This window comes from Lutjanus erythropterus, chromosome 12 (assembly GCF_056507025.1).
Source record: "Lutjanus erythropterus isolate fLutEry1 chromosome 12, fLutEry1.hap2, whole genome shotgun sequence".
NCBI classification, from domain to species: domain Eukaryota; kingdom Metazoa; phylum Chordata; class Actinopteri; order Lutjaniformes; family Lutjanidae; genus Lutjanus; species Lutjanus erythropterus.
Window position 1 is genome coordinate 29,257,501 of NC_139328.1, and position 21,520 is coordinate 29,279,020.

A 21,520-nucleotide genomic window follows, 5' to 3' on the forward strand; every position below is an offset into this window, starting at 1 on the left:
CAGATAAACAACGTCAAACCTCCTGCCACAGATACTGGTGTACTACACAGATAAATCTCAGCAAAAAAAGGAGAGAGTCATTTAAAGTTTGAACTGATTTTTTGTATACATTTGTCCAGTCCCTCTCGTTGTCTAATTCTCATCTTTGTCTGTGTTTTTCTCTGTGTCAGATTCAGAATGGAGGCCCAAAACACAGTGAGACGTAACAAAACTGCCATTCAGGAGACTTTGTGTGGAGACCACAATCTAATCCTCAACAAAGTTCATGAGAAGAACCTGATAACCAGACGCGAGTACAACAACCTGAAAAGCATCAACAAAGAAAGCGTGGAGGGGCACGTCATTGCGCTGGTGGATAAGATCATGAACAAAGGAGAGGAGACCTGCCAAGCCTTCCTGAACCTCCTGCAAACTGATGAGGAAGTCAAAACGACTTTCCCTGACCTGAAGAAAATACAGTTGAGCGACAGGAGCCTTTTAACTTACCCTGTCCAAGCTTCTTCGCTCGACAGTGGTATGTTAACATACATCATTTTGGTATAGGAATGACTGTGACCAGCCTATCGTCTGTTTCACAGGATGTTGACTTTATGTTTGGAGGTGTAATTCTGTTTCACTCTGATTTCCTCAGATGTTCCAGAGAAGAAGAAGCGAAGGGAGGTGAGGTTTTTACCTAATAGTAAAACCATGTATTATATTGTATTTTAGTTAGGCTTTGTTAAAGAGACACAAGAAGGGCTTTGACTTACAAATCCTGCAGACACCTGCTTATTAGCCAGGATTAACATTAACATTAACATCGGCTGTGTAATATTGTAATGCTTTTATATGTTAAACTGTAGCAAAAATTCAAGGTACCTGTTAAAGTGATAATTTGGACTATTTGATGTAGGGTTGTATGAGGTTTTGTCAGTTTATTATCTACAGTAGATGCTGGTCAACACACCTCTAGTTAGGAAAAGCAGACAGGAGTACCAGCATGGAAGCTTAACAATGGACTGCTGTGCACAGAGTCAGCAATAAAAGGTATTTCAGCCAATTAAAAAAAGGTCCACCTAAAAAGTATATATCAGTTTAATTGTATGCAATATTTAGAGTGTTTTCACTGCTTAACTTTGCTGTCAGACAGTCATTTCTGAAGGAAAACCACCGTTATACGAGCCAACGATTGGTCTCTCCAAACCAACCAAACTCCAAACGTGAAATCAGTCATTTCATTTTGCAAATGCTGGTCTGCTGCTGCCTCAGTCTGTTAGTTAGTTTGTGTTATTGTGCAAGTTCAGTGAATCCAAACTAAACTATTAAAACATCAAAATCACACAATAACTCAAACAAAGTAACAGATAAAGTCAGTGGTAGACCAGCAACTCCCGTGTTCTGCAAGATAAAATTACTGGTTTGACCTGTGGAGTTTGTAGAGAGTGATATTTGGCTCATATAACTGAAGTTTCCTGTCAGAATAGGCTGTTTGAAGGGAAGATAAAGGCATTAAAATATTCTAAATATAATGCACACTAATATTTATTGTTTTAAGTGGACCTTTTTTAAAGTGGCCAGGATTTTTTTTTTTTTTTTTTTGGCTGACCCTGTCCACAGCAATCTATGGGCGTGCTGACTGCCATCCACTGTATCTAAAACTCAATCTCACACAACCCCACTTCAAATAATTGGAGCTATTCCTTGAAGTAAAAGTCTTGGAGCTTTAAATATTAAAGGGTAAAAAATATCCACTCTAGTTTGCTTCTTCATTAAGTGTTTGTGTCCAACTGTTTGCATTATTTTTAGGACGAGCTTTACCAGTTGAACAGCCAGCCTACCGGCCTCTGTTTCATCATAAACAACGAGAATTTCATGTTTAGCAAAGTGAGAAGAGGAACCGACAAAGATGCTCGTATGTACCAAAGTAGACAGATTCACAGGTTTACGTTGTTGCCCAGTTTGTTGGTGGTTGAAGCTTGACAGAGATTTTTGTAAACTAAACTTCCTGCAGACAGTTTGGCGGAGGTGTTCAGCTGGCTGGGGTTCAGAGTGCTGATGTGTAAAGACCAAACCGGAGACCAGATGGATCGGGCCCTGAATTGCTTTGCTTCCCTGAGCGACCTCTCTCAGCTGCGGGAGTTCGGTGTTAAGGAGTGGACCGGCAGTGGATTCAGTGATCTTCAGATGGCTCCTGAACACGGCGATGCCTTCATCTGCTGCATTCTGAGTCACGGAAAGAGGGGTGTAGTCTCGGGGATCGATGGGGACTCCCTCTCCATAAAACAAGTAACAAGAATCTTCAAGGCAGGCGACCAATCAGCCCTCATCGGCAAGCCCAAAGTGTTCCTGATCCAGGCCTGCCAGGCTGAAGGGAAGACAGCCACACATCGTGGAGTGTTGTTAAATGATCTGCAGACTGATGATTGTGATGTACTCTCCATCCCTGAGGAAGCTGATGTTCTGGTTGCCATGGCCACTGTTGAAGATTATAAAGCATTTAGACATACAATCAATGGCAGCTGGTTTGTCCAATCTGTTTGTCAGCAGCTGAAGGAGGGCTGTCCGAGGTAAATGTATAACTCAAAATGAAATATTGTGTTAATCTCATTGCTGAAATATACAAAAATCAATAACATTTCAAGTTTTTCTAGACAGTCTGATATGATCATTACCATGCACTGTATACTATACACTTTATTCAATCATAATATAGAGATATTAATGTTTTTCAACAATCTATATGGTTTTAGGTGTGATGACATGACCACCATCCTCCACCGCGTGAACAATGAAGTAAGCCAGAAAGAGGCGACCTCTCAACCGGGTGAACAAAAGCAGATGCCTGAGGTTAGGTTCACCCTGCGGAAGAGACTTGTGTTGTCACCACATCATAACTGAAGCTCAAGTAAACACTGTATATCTTGTGTCTTAATTAAGGATGTGCAATCAAGTCAGGGGAAGAGTTTTCTTAAAAATGTACTCTTTTGTACTTTTTTTTTAAAAGCATTCTAATGTTCATTCATTCATTCCAAATGTTTTATTTTTAAATCACCACATTTTTTATGCTGTCAGATTTATGTCTCAGAATAAAACTGTTTTTTGAGCACTGGTGGGTCCATATTTTATTGAGGAGAGGTTAGCTTTATGAAATTTTAGTAGTTCACTAGAACTTTTTACAAACAGTAGCCCTAAATGCATGACTATAAGTTGCTAATACAATATAAAAGTGTATGTATATTGGCTCCTAGACTTACCCATGCACTATTTAGTCTCTGACAGTGACACGTTCTGAAAGAAGTAGTTTTCATTCCATTATGGCTGGAAAAAATATTTATTTTAATATATTATTCAGACACAAACAGTACAGGTTTAGTATATTTATATGAAAAATGTAAAACAGATGCAAAAAAGATAGGGTGACCAGATGGACAGTTGCTGTCTTTGGTAGCTTGTCCCTGGCTGGAGCTGTCCCCTAGACATGTTCCCATTTTTAGCTGTGTGTTAAAAAAGACAGAAGAGAAGGTTACAGTCTTGATTATAGTCTGCTACTTTATTTAAAAAAAAAAAAACAAGATAAAATACAAATATGTGGCATGCAGCATCTGTTAATTAAAGTATTTTATCTAATGTACTATTTATATATTGTAAGATTGGAGAGACAGGAGCAGATTGTGGTACTATAAACTATAATTTTCTGACAGTTTACAGTCAGCACCATGGTTCATTACAGTACAGTATTTACCATGGTCACAATACATGAAACTGGATTTTTTTTTTATTTCATTGATAATAATGGGTATTTGAATACTTTGCAGCCATATAAATACGGTAAACGGGTACTGATTTATATGTTCAAGAGCTTGAGCAAACATGAACAGCAGCACTCTGACTCTGTTTGACCTGAATGCAAAAGAACTTTAATTAGAATCACTGGTAACACCTGTGTTTACTAAATCATGTCAAAATGGCGGCTGTGAAAAGAGTATGGAAGCCGCAACTGAAAGAAAAAACACATCCCCAAGGTAAGTCATAATTATGAAATTAAAAAAAAGTCATAATTATGAGATCAAAACTCGAAATTATGAGATGAAAAGTCATAATTCTGAGATTTAAAAAAAACTCGAAATTATGAAACTGATTCATCCATCACACATTATCAATAATCAATGAGTAGGATTTATCTGTGTACACTTGGGTCAGCGGGAACTAAACTTCCAGATTTGGCTGCGCACATACAATCGTCTTTTCGGTACTGCAGCGTCGTTGCCGTGACAACGTGTGCGCCATTTTTCCGTATCAAAAACAGAGGCTGCGGATAGAAGTGCAGCAACTGGCCGCTTGCCAGAAAAATGACAAAAACAAGCTGTTTGTCCAAACGAAACTCTCTGTAGGTGCGTGTTTCACGACTGGGAGGGCCTGCCATTATTTAAAGACAGCGTTAATTATGGAGGACGAGCTTCCTGCCGGGGCTTCAGCGGACATTGATGGAGCCGACCACGAAGAGGAGTTGAAAGCCTCCAATGAAGCCATCACCTTCATGTCAAGCATCGGTGAGTGCTCAGTGTTTTCTAGACGACTCTGAAGTGAACCTGCGCAACCATCTGGTTTTGGCACATGTTGAATTTTCCCATATAAATCGAATAGGCAGGAACACTCGTCATTTTTAGCACAGAACAGAAAATAGAAAAACTTAATGAAACTGGCCTTTGTGGCTGGAATTCAACTTTAAAGGGATAGTTCTGATTTTTTGAAGTGGGGTTGTATGAGGTACTTGTCAATAGTCAGTGTATTACCTACAGTAGGTGGTGGATGACACGCCCCTAGTCTGGAAATAAAGAGAAGGGCACTGCCTGTATACGTTAAGTTGTTTGTGTTATTGTGTGACTTCAGTGAATCCAAACTACCCTTTTAAAACACCAAAATCACACAAGCAACCTGATAGATAGAGGCAGTAGTAGACCAGCAATTTCTGTGTTCTGTGAGGTAAAATGATTGAAGTCTGGTTGGTTTGGAGAGAGCAGTGTATAGCATATATAAAGGCTGTTTCCAGTCAGAAAACACTGTCTGAAGGCATAGTGAAGCAGTGAAAATATTACAAATATAATGCACAGATCAACTAATTTTTTTTAGTTGGCCCTTTTTTAAGTGGCTAAAATACAGTTTATTGCTGTCCCTGTCTACACCAGTACATTGCTTATCTTCTGTGTTGGTGCCCCTCTTTGCTTATCCAGACCGGGGTGTGTCCACCACCATCTACTGAAGGTAATACACTAACTATAGATAGCTACCTGAAACAGCCCCACTTCAAATGCTGCGAACTATCCCTTTAAGTCTATCCCACCTCTCTCAGAGCCTGCAGAGCTGCAGAAGTGTGTGTTTCCAGACTCCCTGGTGACTGTGTCAGAGGGTGGCAGAGACCTGGGGAAGTTCATTTTGACGGTGGAGTTTGCCCGTAGAGGCCAGCGGCCCTGCATGCTGCTGCACGCTCAGAGCCAGGGAGCCATTGATGACTCTCCCTGTGGAACAACAGTGACAGGTGAGGAGGATGCAGGAGCTGGTCTCCACTGTTTTTTTTTTTTCCCATTTACAGATGTTACAATATCTTCATGTTCTTTGTCTTTTTAAGCCTACCTAACCACAGACCTGGAGGTGCTAGAGGAACACTACCATGAGTATGTGAAGGTGAGCTATTGAAAGCTTCCCATACTGTTTCATTTTAAAGTGGCTCGGATTGCTTGAAGAGGGGTTGTATGAGATATTAATCCATAGTCAGTACATTACCTACTGTACATGTCCATCAGCACATCACCAGATTGGAGAAGCAGCAGGAGCACTGCTGAAGGAAGCTAAGCAATGTACTGCTGTGGACAGGGTCAGCAGCAAAACATATTTTAGCCACTTAAAATGATCAATAAGTAAATAAGTGTACAATGTATTTAGAATTACAGCTTTACCTTGCTGTCAGACAGCATTTTCAGACCCTGTCTACAGTCGTTCATTCTCCTCCTCCGCTCCTCTCTGCTTCTCCAAATTGGGAGTGTGCCGACTGGCATCTGCTGTAGCTAATGCCAAGTGAAAATATTGTCGCCCTTCCTTTAAACACATTGTTCCCTTTTCAGCTTGAAGGCCACAGTTTGGACAAGAGGTGTCACATGGTGCAGCATGACGGGCAGATGGTGATTGATAAAATTACCACTGTAGGACAGGTGAGAGAAGACACAACAGAGTTTTCATTATATCATTGTATGACAGTGTGCTTTGCTAAGTATTCCATGGATTTCTTACTTGGAGATGTCAACAAACGTGCTGTAAAGTGTAATCCTTTTTTGTGTTTGTGTACAGGAGGTGACAAAGGAGAGCATTTCTTATCCCATGTCTGTCCTAAGAGGGCTGGTAACCGAGGGCTCCAACCTGCTGCTGATGCGCCTAATCGCTCTTAGGAAGACGGTGCCAGAACACTTGACCTTCATCTCCTTTGACCAGGGATTACGCATCATCCACACCACTTTTGTAAGTATGACATCCTGCTGATTCTGTGTATTTGAATAGTTAAACCCCAGTAAAATGGTATTATTCTGTGGACAGAGCGAGCTTGGTCTGAAGCAGCTGGACGTTGTGGATGAGACGGTGGAGGTATTTGGCGTGAAGAGGATTGTGCGCTCTCTGGAGGACAGCCCCACGACCTGGCAGTGCTACTTCCTGGCCGATGGGTAAGCTCGATAAATACACTGCTGCAGGCTCTTGGAATCGCTGGACAGTCTCAAACTCAAACAGGGTACACAGTGTTAATTTTGCTTGATTTAGCTTTAGTCTTTTGAATAAAATGCCATTTAGTTTTAGTCATATTTTAGTTATGAGAATTGTTTTATTCCAGTTTTAGTCAACTAATTATCATAAGATTTTAGTCAACTAAATGTACAGTAGATTTTCCTTATTAACATTAGGAGCAATATGTAGCAATTGCACATGCAAAAATGAGCACAGCAGTCCAAATTGCAAGTTAGAGTCATAGACGGTACAGTATATCAAATCAGTTGAATCCTACCTAATATATTGTCTATATTTGAAGCATGTTGTCCTGCCTAAAACCAGCAACCCAGTCCCTTGTTTTTTTTTAATCTGGGGCATTTTGTTCACTGTTGGCACAGTTATGTTCCTCTAAATTTACAGTGGGAGTCAGTGTGCCTTTTTTACTGACTGTTCTGTCTTGACACTGTATGCCTTATAAAACACTGCTCATCCCATCCTAACATTTTAATCTCGTTTTTATTTGTTGATGACAGTGCCTATAGATTTCGTCATAATTTTTGTCATCATAAATTACTTTTTATTTAGTTATCGTCTCATTTTCATCTGTGAAAAAATGTCATCGGGCGGCACGGTGGTGCAGTGGTTAGTACTGCTGCCTCACAGCCTGAGTTCGATCCCCCGGCTTGCTCGGGCAGGGCCTTTCTGTGCGGAGTTTGTATGTTCTCCCAGTGTCTGCGTGGGTTCTCTCCGGGTTCTCCGGCTTCCTCCCACAGTCCAAAGACATGCATGCTAGGTTAATTGGTGACTATAAATTTCCCGTAGGTGTGAATGTGAGTATGAGTGGTTGTCTGTCTATGTGTCAGCCCTGCAATGAACTGGCGACTTGTCCAGGGTGAACCCCGCCTCTCGCCCAATGTCAGCTGGGATAGACTCCAGCAGCCCGCGACCCTTACGGAATAAGCGGTTACAGAAAATGAATGAATGAAAAAATGTCATCGGTGAAAGAATTCTTTTAGTGTCTGAAACTCTTTAAAGTATGTCACTGGTGTTTTGGTGGTTTCATGATTAATCAAACTAATGGTCAGTTTTAGTGTTAATGTATCTGTCATTTAAAGGTAGAATGAGCAGGATTTGTCAGTTGCCGCTTGTAAACACACCAGAAAGAAATGAGTGTTGCGTTGCATTCCTAGCTTGACTGAAGCTTTAGGTTAGTAAAGAGTCCCAAACACTGCAAAATAATGAGAAGATAAGAAAATACAAGCAGAAGGTAGGGTTTCTACACTTTTAGTGGGTCAAAGTGAAGGTTGAGATGGGTTAAATTTATTTGGGTATAAATTTGTTTTTCAGGAAAATCCTGCTTAGTTTGCCTTTAAATCTAGCCAGTGGCAACAACTGCACCTGACTTAGAGGAAAACAAGGGACATATCAAAAGGGACTTGACATTGAGTTTTTTTCCATTCTTATTGTGTGACATGTCAGGTGCAGATCCAGGTTTGAGGGGGTGGTGTTCACATCACCTACTGTATGTGGAGCTATACTCTGCAAGTTACGAATAAAATAATAAGACATTTTGTTTAAATGCAGTTGTGCCTAAGCAAGATCCACAAACTGCAACTGTTCTGAAAGCAATGGTTTTAATAAATTATTCACATGGCCTCAGAAAATGATTACTTTAAACTAAATTAGAAACTACATAATTGAAACACTGTTTTGAGTTTTTCCCTTTTCTCCTTGATAAGCTTCGACTGAGTCTGTTGCTGCTGTGGACCTGTAAAGCTCTTGGAGACATTGCATACAATACTGGGCTCTGAATTCACATCTTTTCAGGCGGGCCTCTGGAACTTATTTCTCACAGCAGGCTCCAAACAGCTCCAGCTGCAGTACAACCACCTTCCAGCTGGGGGCAGGGCCAACCCTGACTCGCATTTAACCTGGAAAAACAGAGGCTGACTGCAATCAGATTTGTGATCTGGCTACCAGAGACGTGTTCACATGGATAAGTGTAAACAGCTAAAGCCGTTGGAAACCCAAATTCACAACAGCCTTCTAACTTTGTAGTTTAGGGTCTTATATACATTAATACGTATCTAAAAAGTTTTTAAACCTAAGTTTGAAATAATGTAATTTGCGTTTTGTTCAGTTCAGTTTTTTTTAACTAGGTTTTCTAACACTTAGGAACATTTATTTTCACAAGATTCTTGTGGATGCTTAATGAGACATTGATATATATGCATTTTTTTTAGATGTTTTTCAGGAGCGTGTGCACGTTGTACTGTTCCACCACCACTGAAACCCTGCATCTGTAAATCTCCTTGCAAATAAAACTGTTATTATTATTTCATGAATAGATTTTTGAGCAGTTTATGTTTTCTTATCAGACACTTAGCGAGCAGAGTGCAGGTAGGATCACCGGTTACCATGAGGTTACTGCAGCTGCCATCACAGCTAGAAAAAGGTAACAGCTCCCATACACTCATAAAAACTGTTTCTCTAAGGGGATATTGTCAGTTATGTTGATTTTATGAGTATATTTGTGTGTGTGTGTGTGTGTGTGTGTGTGTGTGTGTGTGTGTGTGTGTGTGTGTGTGTGTGTGTGTGTGTGTGTGTGTTAGGTTTTGAGAAGATCCCGCTGGTTTGGGAAGAAGACATGCAGATGCGTTCCAAGTTTTTGGACAGAAAGGTAACCAATAATATTCTGATATGATGAAGAGGCTGGCTTAATATTTGACTCATTTATGCAGACTGATTGTGCCTAAATAAAATTGTTTCCTCACATTGATCTTATCTTACCCAGAATATGAATGTGTGTTTATGTGTCTGTGGAACAGGAGGAGCTGAAGGCAGACCACGCCTCATACCTGAGACAGCACCCAGAGATCCGTGCCCTCATATCTGACTTCTTGCAGTTCTTGCTGCTAAGGAAACCAGATGATGTCTTCCAGTTTGCTAGAGAGTACTTTCTCTCTTTTGCCTCCCGCCATCCTCCAGAAGCAACCCTGAAAGCCCCCTCACCCTGACAGCACACCTGATGAGAACAGCATTTTATAACTTTCTATTGCTGTTTATCAGTTTAACTGGAGATGAAATATTAAAACTGCATTTGGGTTGGTCTCTTTTTCTAAGTTATACATAACCAGTACTAAAAATGGTGGAGATTCTAACCTGTGATTTCACCTGAGTGTAATCTTGCTTAAAAACTTCAGTAATCTGAATAAAGTAGTTTGTTTCAAACAGAGTTTGTAGTTTGATTTTGTTACCCTGTCAGTTTTGTTGGGGCAAAGTAGTTACAGTATGTCTGAGCAGTCACTTGGTGTTTTTACTCATTTTGCAGCCTGGGGGCCAAAACTGGCCCGTGATTTACTATTAATCCTGTTCCTGGTAGTAGTATTTTATGTTCATGTTCATGTATCATTGCAGCTGTGTTTAATGGGTTCCAGCTATGTTTGATGTTGTAGCATTTACAGCTTACATGCAGCTGCGGTTAGTAAATGCAGCAAAGTTATTTATCTGTCAATCCTTGCACCCAGTTCATTTAGTCAATAATTTAATAACCCAGTTAATATTAAAATAAAGAATTTCAAATAGAGATGAGTTATGTGCTTTTTAATGTTTATTGATTTTTATCTGATAAATAATGTTGTTATTATTGAGTGAATCCTGACATTTTGTAAAAGTGGCCCTTTAGCAAAGCAAGTTGAGTATCCATGCATTAGACTGTTAAATAATTATCTAAATACTACACAGTATGTGAGCATGAGTCTTACGCAAATAAGCTTGCCTTCAAAATAAAAGTGGAAAATTTAAAAAAAGATTATATAGTAAAAGACGAGCTTCACCCTTCCTATTTAGGTGAATGTGGAGCTAAACAAAGGCTAATCCGTGTAAGAATGACTCGCAATAATAATTCAAACCTCTCTGCGTCTTCATTACAAACAAACATGACTTTTATTTTGAAATAGTCAGCAGTAGGATCCGCCACAGCTCAAAAGCAACTCACTTCCCTTGAAAGTGAAACCTGCACGGGTTAGCTGAACGACTGACGCCACAAATTACTTTGTTTGAGAAGTTTTCGCTTTCAGAAAAGAGTTTGTTACTGGACTAAAGAAGACACATCCTTTCGCTTGTTGAACCTTAGTCGCATCGGTAAGTTTGAAGGTCTTAAGCGGACTCACCGCTTCTGGTTGAATCATTGTGTAACGTTAAAACTTGTGGAGGAACATGAACGTGAAGCCGGTGGATGTTGATTTGAAAGTGATTTAACGTTGTATTACTTTTGTGGTGCCGCCCCGACTTGAGTGAAAACTTTTAAAACTTGTTATTAACTTTTTGTCAAGTCAAACAAACAAACATCACCGTGGCTGGCGGTGTTTTCCGTGACGTCACGTCATGTTGACGTAAAATTGCGTCATTTATTAATAAAAAAAACAATTCTGAGCCACAATTCTGCGTCCCCCGTCCTCGAGAGTTTGTACTCCGAAGTATACTTGGTACTATAATATAGTAATAGTAAATTTAAAAAGTAAATTATTTATATACCACAAAACAGTATGACTGATACAAACGTAAAACACAACAACAAAAGTTTAAAATCAAGAAAAACATGCTTTTAAGAGCAATTTTAAAGAAAATACTACGTCAAAGTTGTGGAGCCTTAACATCTAAAGTAGGGCCTGTCAGATACTAACATTGACCAGTTTGGGAGACAGTACTGATGGATGCAAAAATTTTACAGTTTAACAATAAACTTTATCGTTCAACATTATATCAGGGCACTGAAACCGTAAACTTTCACTGGTATTTTTAAATTACTTATAAATAATTATAAATTTTAAAAAAAACATGAAAAGAGCAAAATATCCAATATATAAATATGTAACCTAAATTAAGAAAAAAAAATCAAGTAAACACAGAATGCTGCCTATAAAGCTAACAAATATGAGCAATCTCTTAAAAGAAATTTACATATGGTTGCATATCTGATAACGTATAACAGTATAGACCAGTATAACTGTGATAGGCCAATATTGGGTTGATAAAGTCAGTTATTTTTTTGTCCTTGATTTTAATGTATACATTTTTAAATTATGTTTTATATTTATTTGCCACTTTGTAATCTGTTCTGTGCTATGTATATACAATTTACATAGCATTTACCAGGATGGATCATGGTGTTTTTTTTAATAACTGAGTGCTTAAATTTACAGTTACTCTCTCCTTACAATCTGGGGCCTCAGTGAAAAAAACAAAAACAAAACAGCTATAGTGATCTTACTGTACTTTATGCTAAATTTATCACCTATGTGGTAAATTAATATTTATATATTAAATATTCATCCACACTAAGAAAAGTAGTGGTATTTGATATCACAATAATGATTATTGTACTGTAGGGTGTCTGTGGCTTTGTTAGTCTCTCTAGATATTTGTTGATGTGGTATTTCTCTAAAGCTTGTTTCTAAGCTAGTTTAATGAACCAGTCAAGTCATTCATGCTCTTGTAAGGTTTCATTAATCTTATTTTAGTGTCTCTACTCTATGCATACTTTTCTTTTATTACCCAGTGAGCCGAGCACCAGGCCCGTGCTGGTGGGAGTGGGTCTGCGATGGACAGGGTGACGCTGTCCCGCATAGATGAGGAGCTGGTGTCAGAAGAGGTTGCTGCTCTCTGCTTCTTGTGTCGTGATGTTGTCAAGAGAAAACGCCTGGAGGGGGTGAGCACCGTCCATATCTGACGAAAAATGTCTCACTGGCCAGTAACCCTAGGCAGTTGAGTGTTTTTTTTTTGTTTTTCTGTCAACGCTGAGGGTCAGTGTGTTATCTACTGTTGTGGTATCAAAAAGGTACTAAGTATTGGGTTTGTTTGTTTTTTGTTAGACCCCAACCACTATATTGATACAGGTTTGAGTGTGTGTTTCTTGACTGTTCTCATACAGGTCAAGGATGCAAAAGACCTATTCATAAGACTAGAAGAAAATTGTCTGCTGGACAACCATTTCTTCCTTCGTCAGCTCCTCAACACGATCCGGCGAGCAGATCTTCTCAACCTCCTGGAGACAGACAGCTGTCGACCAGTAGAAACAGATGCAAATCCCATGCTGTCAGATTACAGGTGAAAGCAGAAAGAAATTTACTATAACCGGAAAGTCCAAAAAGTGCGGCAGGATTACCATACAGTCAGATTTATTCCTAAAGTTTTTTGTCTGTTTTGACTTTGTCTGTCCCTGTACTCTGTCTCATCTCCACTCTTATGCTCTTGTCTGTCAGGATGATGTTGTACAAGGTGTACGAGAACATGACTGATGAAAATCTCGACAAGATGAAGTATCTGATGAGTGACAGGCTGGGCAAAAGACAAACGGAAGCATGCATCGTAAGAACACACCCGCCACACTCATAGTTTTATAGGAAATGTTGACATGTGCTCATGTTCACTTTTTCACTTTTGAGCAAAATGTTAGATATACATTAGGAGCAGAGGTGGGTAGAGTAGCCATAAATTGCTCTCAAGTAGAATAAATATTACTTTGCGTAAACCGGCACTCAAGTAGAAGAAGAGTGGTCATTAAAATAACTACTTTAGGAGGAGTACAAAAGTACTAACTTGCAAGTAACTCAAAAACTTTTTTAAAAGCAAGAACAAACACCAGCACACATCTGCCCCATTTACCTGCAACTTAAATGATTATTTTTCTATCAACAAACTGTCCCCACCACTTTTAAAAGTAAATTTATCTGCTTCATGATTTGAAAATTCAAACTAGAAGATTTTGCCAAGGTAGTATCAAACACACATGTGGAGTTAAGTTTGATTAATATAAATTGCTTTCATTAGATGTATTGTGGGTTGTCTTAATCTAATTTCAATCAGGCTGAAGAATGTCATATTTATATATTTCCAAATAAGAACTGGGTTGTAGTTTGATTATGAGTTCAGTTCCATATGAAGTATGAGACACTCTGATGATGTGGACATCCTCAACTTTGGTCCACAAAGACTAGTTGTGTGGTCTGTATGTCTTAAATCGATAGTTTGGATCATTTGAAGTGTGGTTGTAGGAGGTACTCATCCATAGTAAGTGTATTAGCTACGTTTTATTGCTGACCCTGTCCACAGCAGTTCATTGCTTAGCTTCCACACTGGTACTTCTCTCTGTTTTTATCTACAGTTTGTTCAGCATGTTTATTTAAAATGAATATGGCTACTATAGGAATGCTTAATGAACTTTTGGTATATTTTATGGATAACTCTTCACACCTTTATTACTGCACCACAAGTGCTTTGCTTTCTAAATTTGCGATGCGGCTACTAAGTCTCCACACACAGAGACACAAACAAGTTTTTGTCTGTTGGTTATAGACTGTCCTGGATGTCTTCATTGAAATGGAAAAGACTGGTTTACTGTCAAATAGAGAAGTTGGTACACTGCTCACAGTCCTGAAGGAGCTGGATCAACAGCTGGCACTGACTGTAGAAGACTACATGCAAGGTATGAGATGCACTTACACACACACACACACACACACACACACACACACACACACACACACACACACACACACACACACACACACACACACAGAGAGATGTTATATTTCTATTAAATTCATCAAGTGACTTGGCTCTTTTTCAGGGATAACCCAGCACCTTCAAACTCCTCAGCCCTCACCTCATGTCACCATGGATTACCAGGTGTGTGTTTAAATGTGTGCCTGTGTGTGTGTGTGTTGTTAATCCTATAATGAGTCGTTTTACTGAGGACTGGGACTCTGTTTTCTTCCCACAGAGGGTCAACAACAACTCACAGCCGACACAACTTAGCCTGCCTCTGCCTGAGACTCAGCCCCGCAGTACGTCTCTTTGTTTCACTGCATTACTCACTGTCTCTGGGTTCATTTTAGCACATTATCATATAGTTCTCCCTAAATGCCCCATCTTTGTTTTCCAGATGTCAGAGAGGGTCCAGAATCCGATGCAGAACCAAACCGAGAGTCCAGTATTATTGATCCGGTAACCATTCACACAGACATGTGTCTCTCATCCATCCACTTACACATTCGTTTATTAGAACATTAATGTTTAATGATTTGTCTCCATTGGTGTGTGTGCTTGTAACTTTTTAGGATGACTACTACCCCATGACTCATATCCCACGTGGTCTGTGTGTGGTCATCAACAATGAGTTTTTCTCGGGAATGAAGTTGAAAAACAGAACTGGCACTCAGCAAGATGAGAGTATGTATCCTTTTAGTTGTTTATGCACTGCTTATTTATTTGTTAGTTTATTTTATTTAGTTTATTTATTAGTTCATAGTGATGTAACAGTATTAGGGTACAATAATACCACTATACGATATCACATTATTAATAACAAAAAAAGGACAACTTAAAAAAAATCTTTTATTAAATAATAGCCTGAATCTGATGTGTACAGAATTTTTTTTGTTCATATAAAATCGAACCAAAATCTAAAACTGATATTTATCCTCTTACCTGCAGTGCTGTTTATCCACCCAGATAGTTTTTGGTGTGAGTTAAAGAGTTTTGAAGATATAGGCCGTCGAGACATCTGCCTTCTCTCACTTAATGGAACCAAATGGCACTCGGCTTCTGATGCTTGAAGTGCCACATTTTAAATATTCAACAGACCTTGTTGTGAGCAGTTTCATGTAGGAACTACTTTCTTTCGAGTTCAAAAAGAGTAGTTTAGGTACATTCTGCTGTAAAAAGAAAGTACACTATAAGGTCTATAGACTATTTTGAGTAACTGGGTCAAGATTTCTGGAAAGAGACGTTGCTGTTGAGCTTTTCAAATGAATTTGAGCACCACAAGCTGAGTGCCATGTAGTTCCATTATATTGGTGAAAAGGCAGACAACTCTACAGCTGATATCTCCAAAACTGTGCAACTCACACCAAAACTATCTAAATGGATAAATAGCACTACAAGCCAAAATATGTATACTTGATTTTGAGGCAAACTGTCCCTTTAAAGTGCTTCTTATTTAATGAAATAAAGTAAAATTGGCATGAATTGTTTTTGGCAATGACTATTATGTAGATATTGTCACAGTCCTGTGTGATAATGACTCCGCGATATTCAATATATTGTGACGTCCCTATTAGTAACCTAACACCAGTCAGGATTGAAGATGCACAGTTGATACGTGTCTCATATATGATGTAAAAGGAAACAAATCTACTGTTGTGCTTCAGTTTGTCTCTCTTTTATGTAACACAGAGAAACTGCATGAAGTCTTCACGCTGCTCGGCTTTACTGTGGTGGTGCACAACGACTTGTCTGCGCAGGCCATGCGAGATGTGCTGAACGAGCTGGGCAAAGTAAATTTTTTGAATCATGATGCCTTGGTGAGCTCTAACATTCCTTACCACTTTATATATTTTAATTTTTAGTCTTAAAGGTGCAGTGTGGAAGATTTACAGGGTTTTTACTGGCAGAATATTTTTTACAATGATCCCTGATTTGTGACAAAGATGTGTAATGGAGGCAAGATATTTTACGGTTGAACAATAAATATGACTGATATCAGGCAATTAACTTTCACAAGTATTTTTAATAAATATAAGTAACGACAAATAAAAAAAATATAAATAGGACAAAGGATCAAATAGACCTTGCAAACTGTGCCAGGGTCCGCTTGGCCACAGACCAAGTCCTACCTTTTCAAGGTCTCAGTCCATTTGTTTGGTCCACATCTCAAAAATATAAACATCAACTTTCAGTCTGTTTAAAAAGAGCGAGCTGAATACAGGCAGTTTCATGGATTCGTCTGGTCAATGAGAGGAGAGCTCTACTTGTCGACCTACACAAAGTAGCTAGCAAGCTAACGTTAGTCTGCAGTAACATGTTTATATGTTGCTAGACAACAGCCCAGTCCTGTCCAACCAAAGAAATGAGTAAGTGAACAAAGAAATCACAATCTCTTGTCATTTATTACTGTTAACTAATAAATGGCACTACGTTAACTACTGAAGTAAAGCTGTGGCCTCATTACCTTGCGAAGCAGCTGGATTTGCAAGATCACGTGAAAATTCATCTTGCCAGGCTTGAAGTTATCTGTTTGTGTCCATACCAAAAGTTGTGCAGACAATGGGTGTCTTAGGAGGGATTATGGGCAGCTACAGGTGTGGTTTTAGGTGTGATGACAGCAAGAAGCAAAGACGTGTCCATGGAAGTGACTCATCTTGAACAAACAATTGCAGCTCCTGAAGAGGGTAGCATAGATAAAGAAATAGCATCAATTATTTTCAGAACTGGAGAGTGTTTCTTCAAGAAAGAAGAGCAAAGAATGGCATTGAAGGCTTTTCTCAATTGGTTGAAGGAAGCCTGTGTTAGATGTGATAGACAGATGGTTCACCCAAGTCTTTTGAAAGTGACTGCCCTTTTCCAAACGGCTTCTATTAACGACTTCCCAGATGGTTCTGTGTAACAAACCATCTGGCTTATCAGGTCAGCGGGCTCATACCTATGACTGAATCACAGTCGTGATAATATTTATTCCAACAGCATCACTTCGATAAGCTTATGCAATCTCACATTTATTTTTGTCCAGAGTTACGTTCATTTTTTCCCCAAGATCTTGTATTGATGATGGGAGAGTCGGACCGCTGCGTAAAGTCTTCTTCAGCACATCCCAAAGATTCTCAATGGGGTTAAAGTCTGGACTCTGTGGTGGCCAGTCCATGTGTGAAAATGATGTCTCACACTCCCTGAAACACTCTTTCACAGTTTGAGCCCGATGAATCCTGGTGTTTGGAATATGCCCATGCCATCAGGGAAGGAAAAAAAAAATCTGTTGATGTAATGTTGTTGCTCATTCAGTATATTCAGGTAGTAAGCTGACCTCATGTTTTGGGCTCATAATGTTGCTGAACCTCGACCTGAGCAACTGAAGCACTGCCCCCACAGGCTTGTACGGTAGGCACTACGCATGATGGGTGCATCACTTTATCCACCTCTCTTCTTACCCTGATGCCCCCATCACTCTGGAACAGGGTAAATCTGGACTCATCAGATCACATGATCTTTTTCTATTGCTCCAGAGTCCAATCTTTATGCTCCCTGGCAAACTGAAGCCTTTTTTTCTGATTAGCTTCACTGATAAGTGGTTTTCTTACGGCTACACAGCTGTTTGGTCCCAGTCCCTTGAGCTCTCTTGTGTGTCTCACTTTCACAATTAAACATAGCTGGGAATTCTACTGTTGATTTTTTACAATTTGGTTTCACCAAACGTTTAACGTTCTCTGATCACGATCATTCAAGATTTTTTTCTGACCACATTTCTTCCTGGAAGATGATGGTCCACCACTATTCTTCCACATTTTAATAATGTTGGACACTTCTTAACCTAATTTTAGTAGTTTCATCAATCTCCTGAGTTTTATTTGTTTGATGCAGGCCAATAATTTGACCCTTCTGAAGCAGGGTAACATCTTTTCCACGACCATATATATATACAATGTTGTCTGACATGTTTAAGAAATGAGAGGCTCCTCATTGCATCAGTTAAGTTTAAAAAAACTTGTTGCCAACTGAAACATATTAATAACTGCAGTAATTATCCAATGGAAGGCTCTGAACTACTTGCTTAGTTAATTCTAGGTGCTTACTTTTGTTTGGCCAGACAGTCTAATTCTCTGCCATATTGTTCCAACTAGTTACCCATCATACTTTCATTAATTTCAACTTTATTTTATTAAAAAGGTCTTAAAAAGTTTTGTATTTAACTTAAACTCTGCAGATACTCTGTTGTAGCTTCATAGTAACCCTATACATATGGGAGACGTAATGATCTTCATTGCTCAAGAAAGTGAATGAGCAAATCTGCCAGTCTGTCCAGAAAAAATCATCTAATGTTTAACTCCAGCTACATTAAAAAGTGTCATCAGGAATCACGTGTCTGCCTCTGATCGCAGGTGGTATGTGTGCTTTCCCATGGAGAAAATGGATGCGTCTTTGGGTCTGATGAGAAGGAGGTGTCCTTGCAAGATTTGACAAAGCCCTTCAAGAGTGGAGCAGCTCCCACCCTGGCAGGGAAGCCCAAATTGTTCTTCATCCAAGCATGTCAGGGAAACGACTACCAGAAAGGCTCCACACCGTGTCCCCCGAGGCCAAGACAGGAGGAGGTGGAAAGAGAGAGCCGTCTGGAGGAAGACGCAGGTCCTGTGCGTGGCGAGACGGTGCCTTGGGATGCTGACTTCCTGTTGGGCATGGCCACCGTGCCGCAGTGCAAGTCATTTCGACACACTTCCACTGGATCCATCTACATCCAGGAGCTGTGCACGCAGCTAATGAAATCAGCAAGAAGGTAAGAGGCACAGGGTTTAAGTTGGCGCCAGTTGCGCTTTTTGGCAACTAGCTACAGTTAAAAGAAAGATTTGGCTGTAAAGGATGAGCACTGGCAACATTTACATGCACATTAATCTTCCACTGTCATTCAGATTATACTCTGAAACAGGCCTTATTCTGACTGTAGCATTTCCTAATTAAGACGTGGAATACACTGGTATTATTCAGCTTTTAGAAGTATTCTTTGGACATGTATACAGTACATTCAGAATATGCATCTATGTTGGTGTTTTTACAGCACTTTGTGACACAGGTCCTCTTGCCTGTGTATGGTCAGCTCTGTGTGTTGTAACACCAACCAGCCAACAGTAGAGAAAGAAAAGCCCACATTTCTGGTTGGAAAGAGAAACGCGACTTGTTTTAAACATTATGAAAGCCTTGCGCGTCAACAGGTTTATCACAAATATTGTAACACTGACCCTCTCAAGAAGGTGGTTGAATGAATTAAAGAGGGAGGCTATGTTAGCACAGTTTCCGCAACCGGTGTAATGACATTTACTCACAAAGAAGTAACTTCCTACATAATATGGATTGTTTCCCCCCAGTTTGTTGTTCATCAGCTGGATAGGATGTTAAATTACTGCTGATGAAAACCCGACATTTCCTGATTTTTCTACTTGACAATAAAAGCTGTACTATTTCCCATTGAAGACAAAAGCCGAATGTTAGTGGGGGATTTGTGCAACGTCAAAGAGGCTATAATGTACAACTCACAACTTAACAGGGCTAAAAGCATTCTTAGAATCTTCCTAGTCCCAGACTAAGGGAGCTTTCACATTGGCCCAATCCTGGCACATTCCTAACTGGCCTGGTGTCATTTTGGTGTTTTCAAATGTATGTGCTGTACCGATAATACAAGATACCTAGAATTTCAGCAAGATTTCTAACTTGTACAGTGTTTCCATTGTTTTCTGTGCAGCTCCGAGAACGAAAACATAAACGACGTCCTGACCCGTGTGAACAGGGAGGTCAGCAAAGGAGAATATTTACGCTACAAGCACAAGCAAATGCCAGAGCCCAAATACACCCTCACCAAGAAGCTTGTCCTCAAATGTGTGAACTGATGGGCACAGAGCGCAATGCTGAAAACGTGCCAAATTCCTGGATTCAGAGACCACACTAGTTTACCGTGTGCATGACTGTGGTTGTGTGTTTGTGGGGGGTTTTTTTATCTGTCTGTATGAAACTGCTGATTGAATGAATTTTAATGTCAGTGTCTCTGGAGTTAACTCGAGATGTTGCTGTGATTTAATGTTGAGAACAACAAAGCATTGTAGCGTTCATGAAGAATGCCCTTATTGAAATGTTTATGATTATCACAACATGATTTAAGAGAATTAAAGAAGCATACCAGGAGACATTTGGAGTCTTTTTGTTACAGTTACACTTAGTAAACGATGAATGTCATAACTTATTTCACAAACCCTCCATCCACCTTTTTAAACTGATACAACACACTGGAATCAAAGTGTAGTGCATAACAGCTCTAGATGTTGTGGTTTTAAGGGAAAATTAATAAAATAATTAAAGTTTTCCCTTAAAATACAAGTGATGTTTGTGTAAGTTTGCTATACCAAAATGTAAAAATACTGTTTCAGAGTCCTTTATTCACATCCATCCAACCATTATCTACATCCTCTTCAACGCTTTTATTCACAATCTAGTTTAAATAAAGGTATGGACATGAGAATAAAATGTACGAAAGATGAGCCTATCGGAGTTGATATATATAATTGGCAGGTTAACTATTTTAATGTAGAAACATCTCCAGCTAACTAATAATTTTATCAGTATCATGCTTGTCTAGTTTTGAATGTTAAATCTGTACTACAAAATAGATTGTCTTATTTTTTTTCTGTTCATTATTTGGCATCTGAAATGACTAAATCAATGTGAGAAGTCTTGCTCAGAAAGAAACCATAGATTAAGTAATGAAATGTGAAAATATTACTGAAACAGCGAGAAGGGAGGTGCCAAACATTGACAGAAGTCAACAAATGTTAGCATTTGATAGGTAGCTACAAAGTTTCTCAAGCATCAAATTTAAATTCTGTAACAAGTTGTACATCACTCATAGTGTCCAGTGGGTTTTCCTTGTCCTAAAAAAATCTGTTGTGATATGTCCTCCACCAATGAATTCACTTTAAAGACACTGTTAACATTTTCTGTGGGAAATGATCACAAAGAACCTTCTTTAGCCAATGTTAGCTAGATAACTGTAACAACAGCAGCAGTCTTTTGTCTGGATTGCTGAATGTTTTTGGGTTTACTGAGGCTACTTTGGGAAGATATGCATATATTAAACTGGAGCCAAGTTGATATATGGTGATTGCAATACAAAGGAAGTTCTTGTTTGGGTCAATCAAGTGCACAGCTGGGATAGAGGGTCACAAACTCATGTTTTCATTAACAGACAGAAAAAAAT

At 39.3% G+C, this 21,520-nt stretch overlaps 3 protein-coding genes across 3 annotated transcripts in view; all 3 read left to right on the top strand.

Annotated features, from left to right (window-relative positions):
• Positions 1-3,085, top strand: part of LOC146318179 (caspase-8-like) — a 4,235-nt gene extending 1,150 nt beyond the window's left edge. Inside the window, exons 2-6 of the mRNA XM_084731773.1 lie at positions 171-514; positions 632-660; positions 1,786-1,891; positions 1,991-2,546; positions 2,730-3,085. Of these exons, the coding sequence (XP_084587899.1) occupies positions 178-514; positions 632-660; positions 1,786-1,891; positions 1,991-2,546; positions 2,730-2,877 (1,176 nt within the window). The 5' untranslated portion in view covers positions 171-177 and the 3' untranslated portion in view covers positions 2,878-3,085. The remainder of the gene's footprint in view (positions 1-170; positions 515-631; positions 661-1,785; positions 1,892-1,990; positions 2,547-2,729) is intronic.
• A 1,124-nt stretch (positions 3,086-4,209) lies between these two features.
• Positions 4,210-9,760, top strand: catip (ciliogenesis associated TTC17 interacting protein). The gene is made up of 9 exons (XM_084731774.1): positions 4,210-4,529; positions 5,330-5,515; positions 5,606-5,661; positions 6,099-6,185; positions 6,322-6,489; positions 6,565-6,689; positions 9,108-9,184; positions 9,342-9,409; positions 9,558-9,760. Exons 1-9 carry the CDS (start codon positions 4,424-4,426, stop codon positions 9,744-9,746), a joined length of 1,062 nt encoding a protein of 353 aa, XP_084587900.1. The 5' UTR covers positions 4,210-4,423; the 3' UTR covers positions 9,747-9,760.
• A 953-nt stretch (positions 9,761-10,713) lies between these two features.
• casp8 (caspase 8, apoptosis-related cysteine peptidase) lies at positions 10,714-20,637 on the top strand. The gene is made up of 12 exons (XM_084731772.1): positions 10,714-10,872; positions 12,290-12,439; positions 12,662-12,837; positions 12,993-13,098; positions 14,086-14,215; positions 14,360-14,418; positions 14,513-14,576; positions 14,675-14,736; positions 14,850-14,961; positions 15,967-16,094; positions 18,663-19,054; positions 20,015-20,637. The coding sequence occupies exons 2-12, from the start codon at positions 12,332-12,334 to the stop codon at positions 20,157-20,159; spliced, it is 1,482 nt and encodes a 493-aa protein (XP_084587898.1). The 5' UTR covers positions 10,714-10,872; positions 12,290-12,331; the 3' UTR covers positions 20,160-20,637.
• The last annotated feature ends 883 nt before the right edge of the window (positions 20,638-21,520 follow it).

What these genes read in the sequence shown, in the direction of transcription:
- catip (XM_084731774.1), top strand. Translation starts at nt 4,424, where the DNA reads ATGGAGGACGAGCTTCCTGCCGGGGCTTCAGCGGACATTGATGGAGCC. An exon ending in GCCATCACAGCTAGAAAAAG is followed by an intron (nt 9,185 to 9,341) that starts GTAACAGCTCCC and finishes TGTGTGTGTTAG; the next exon opens with GTTTTGAGAAGATCCCGCTG. An exon ending in CCAAGTTTTTGGACAGAAAG is followed by an intron (nt 9,410 to 9,557) that starts GTAACCAATAAT and finishes TCTGTGGAACAG; the next exon opens with GAGGAGCTGAAGGCAGACCA.
- casp8 (XM_084731772.1), top strand. Translation starts at nt 12,332, where the DNA reads ATGGACAGGGTGACGCTGTCCCGCATAGATGAGGAGCTGGTGTCAGAA. An exon ending in TGTAGAAGACTACATGCAAG is followed by an intron (nt 14,216 to 14,359) that starts GTATGAGATGCA and finishes GCTCTTTTTCAG; the next exon opens with GGATAACCCAGCACCTTCAA. An exon ending in ATGTCACCATGGATTACCAG is followed by an intron (nt 14,419 to 14,512) that starts GTGTGTGTTTAA and finishes TTCTTCCCACAG; the next exon opens with AGGGTCAACAACAACTCACA.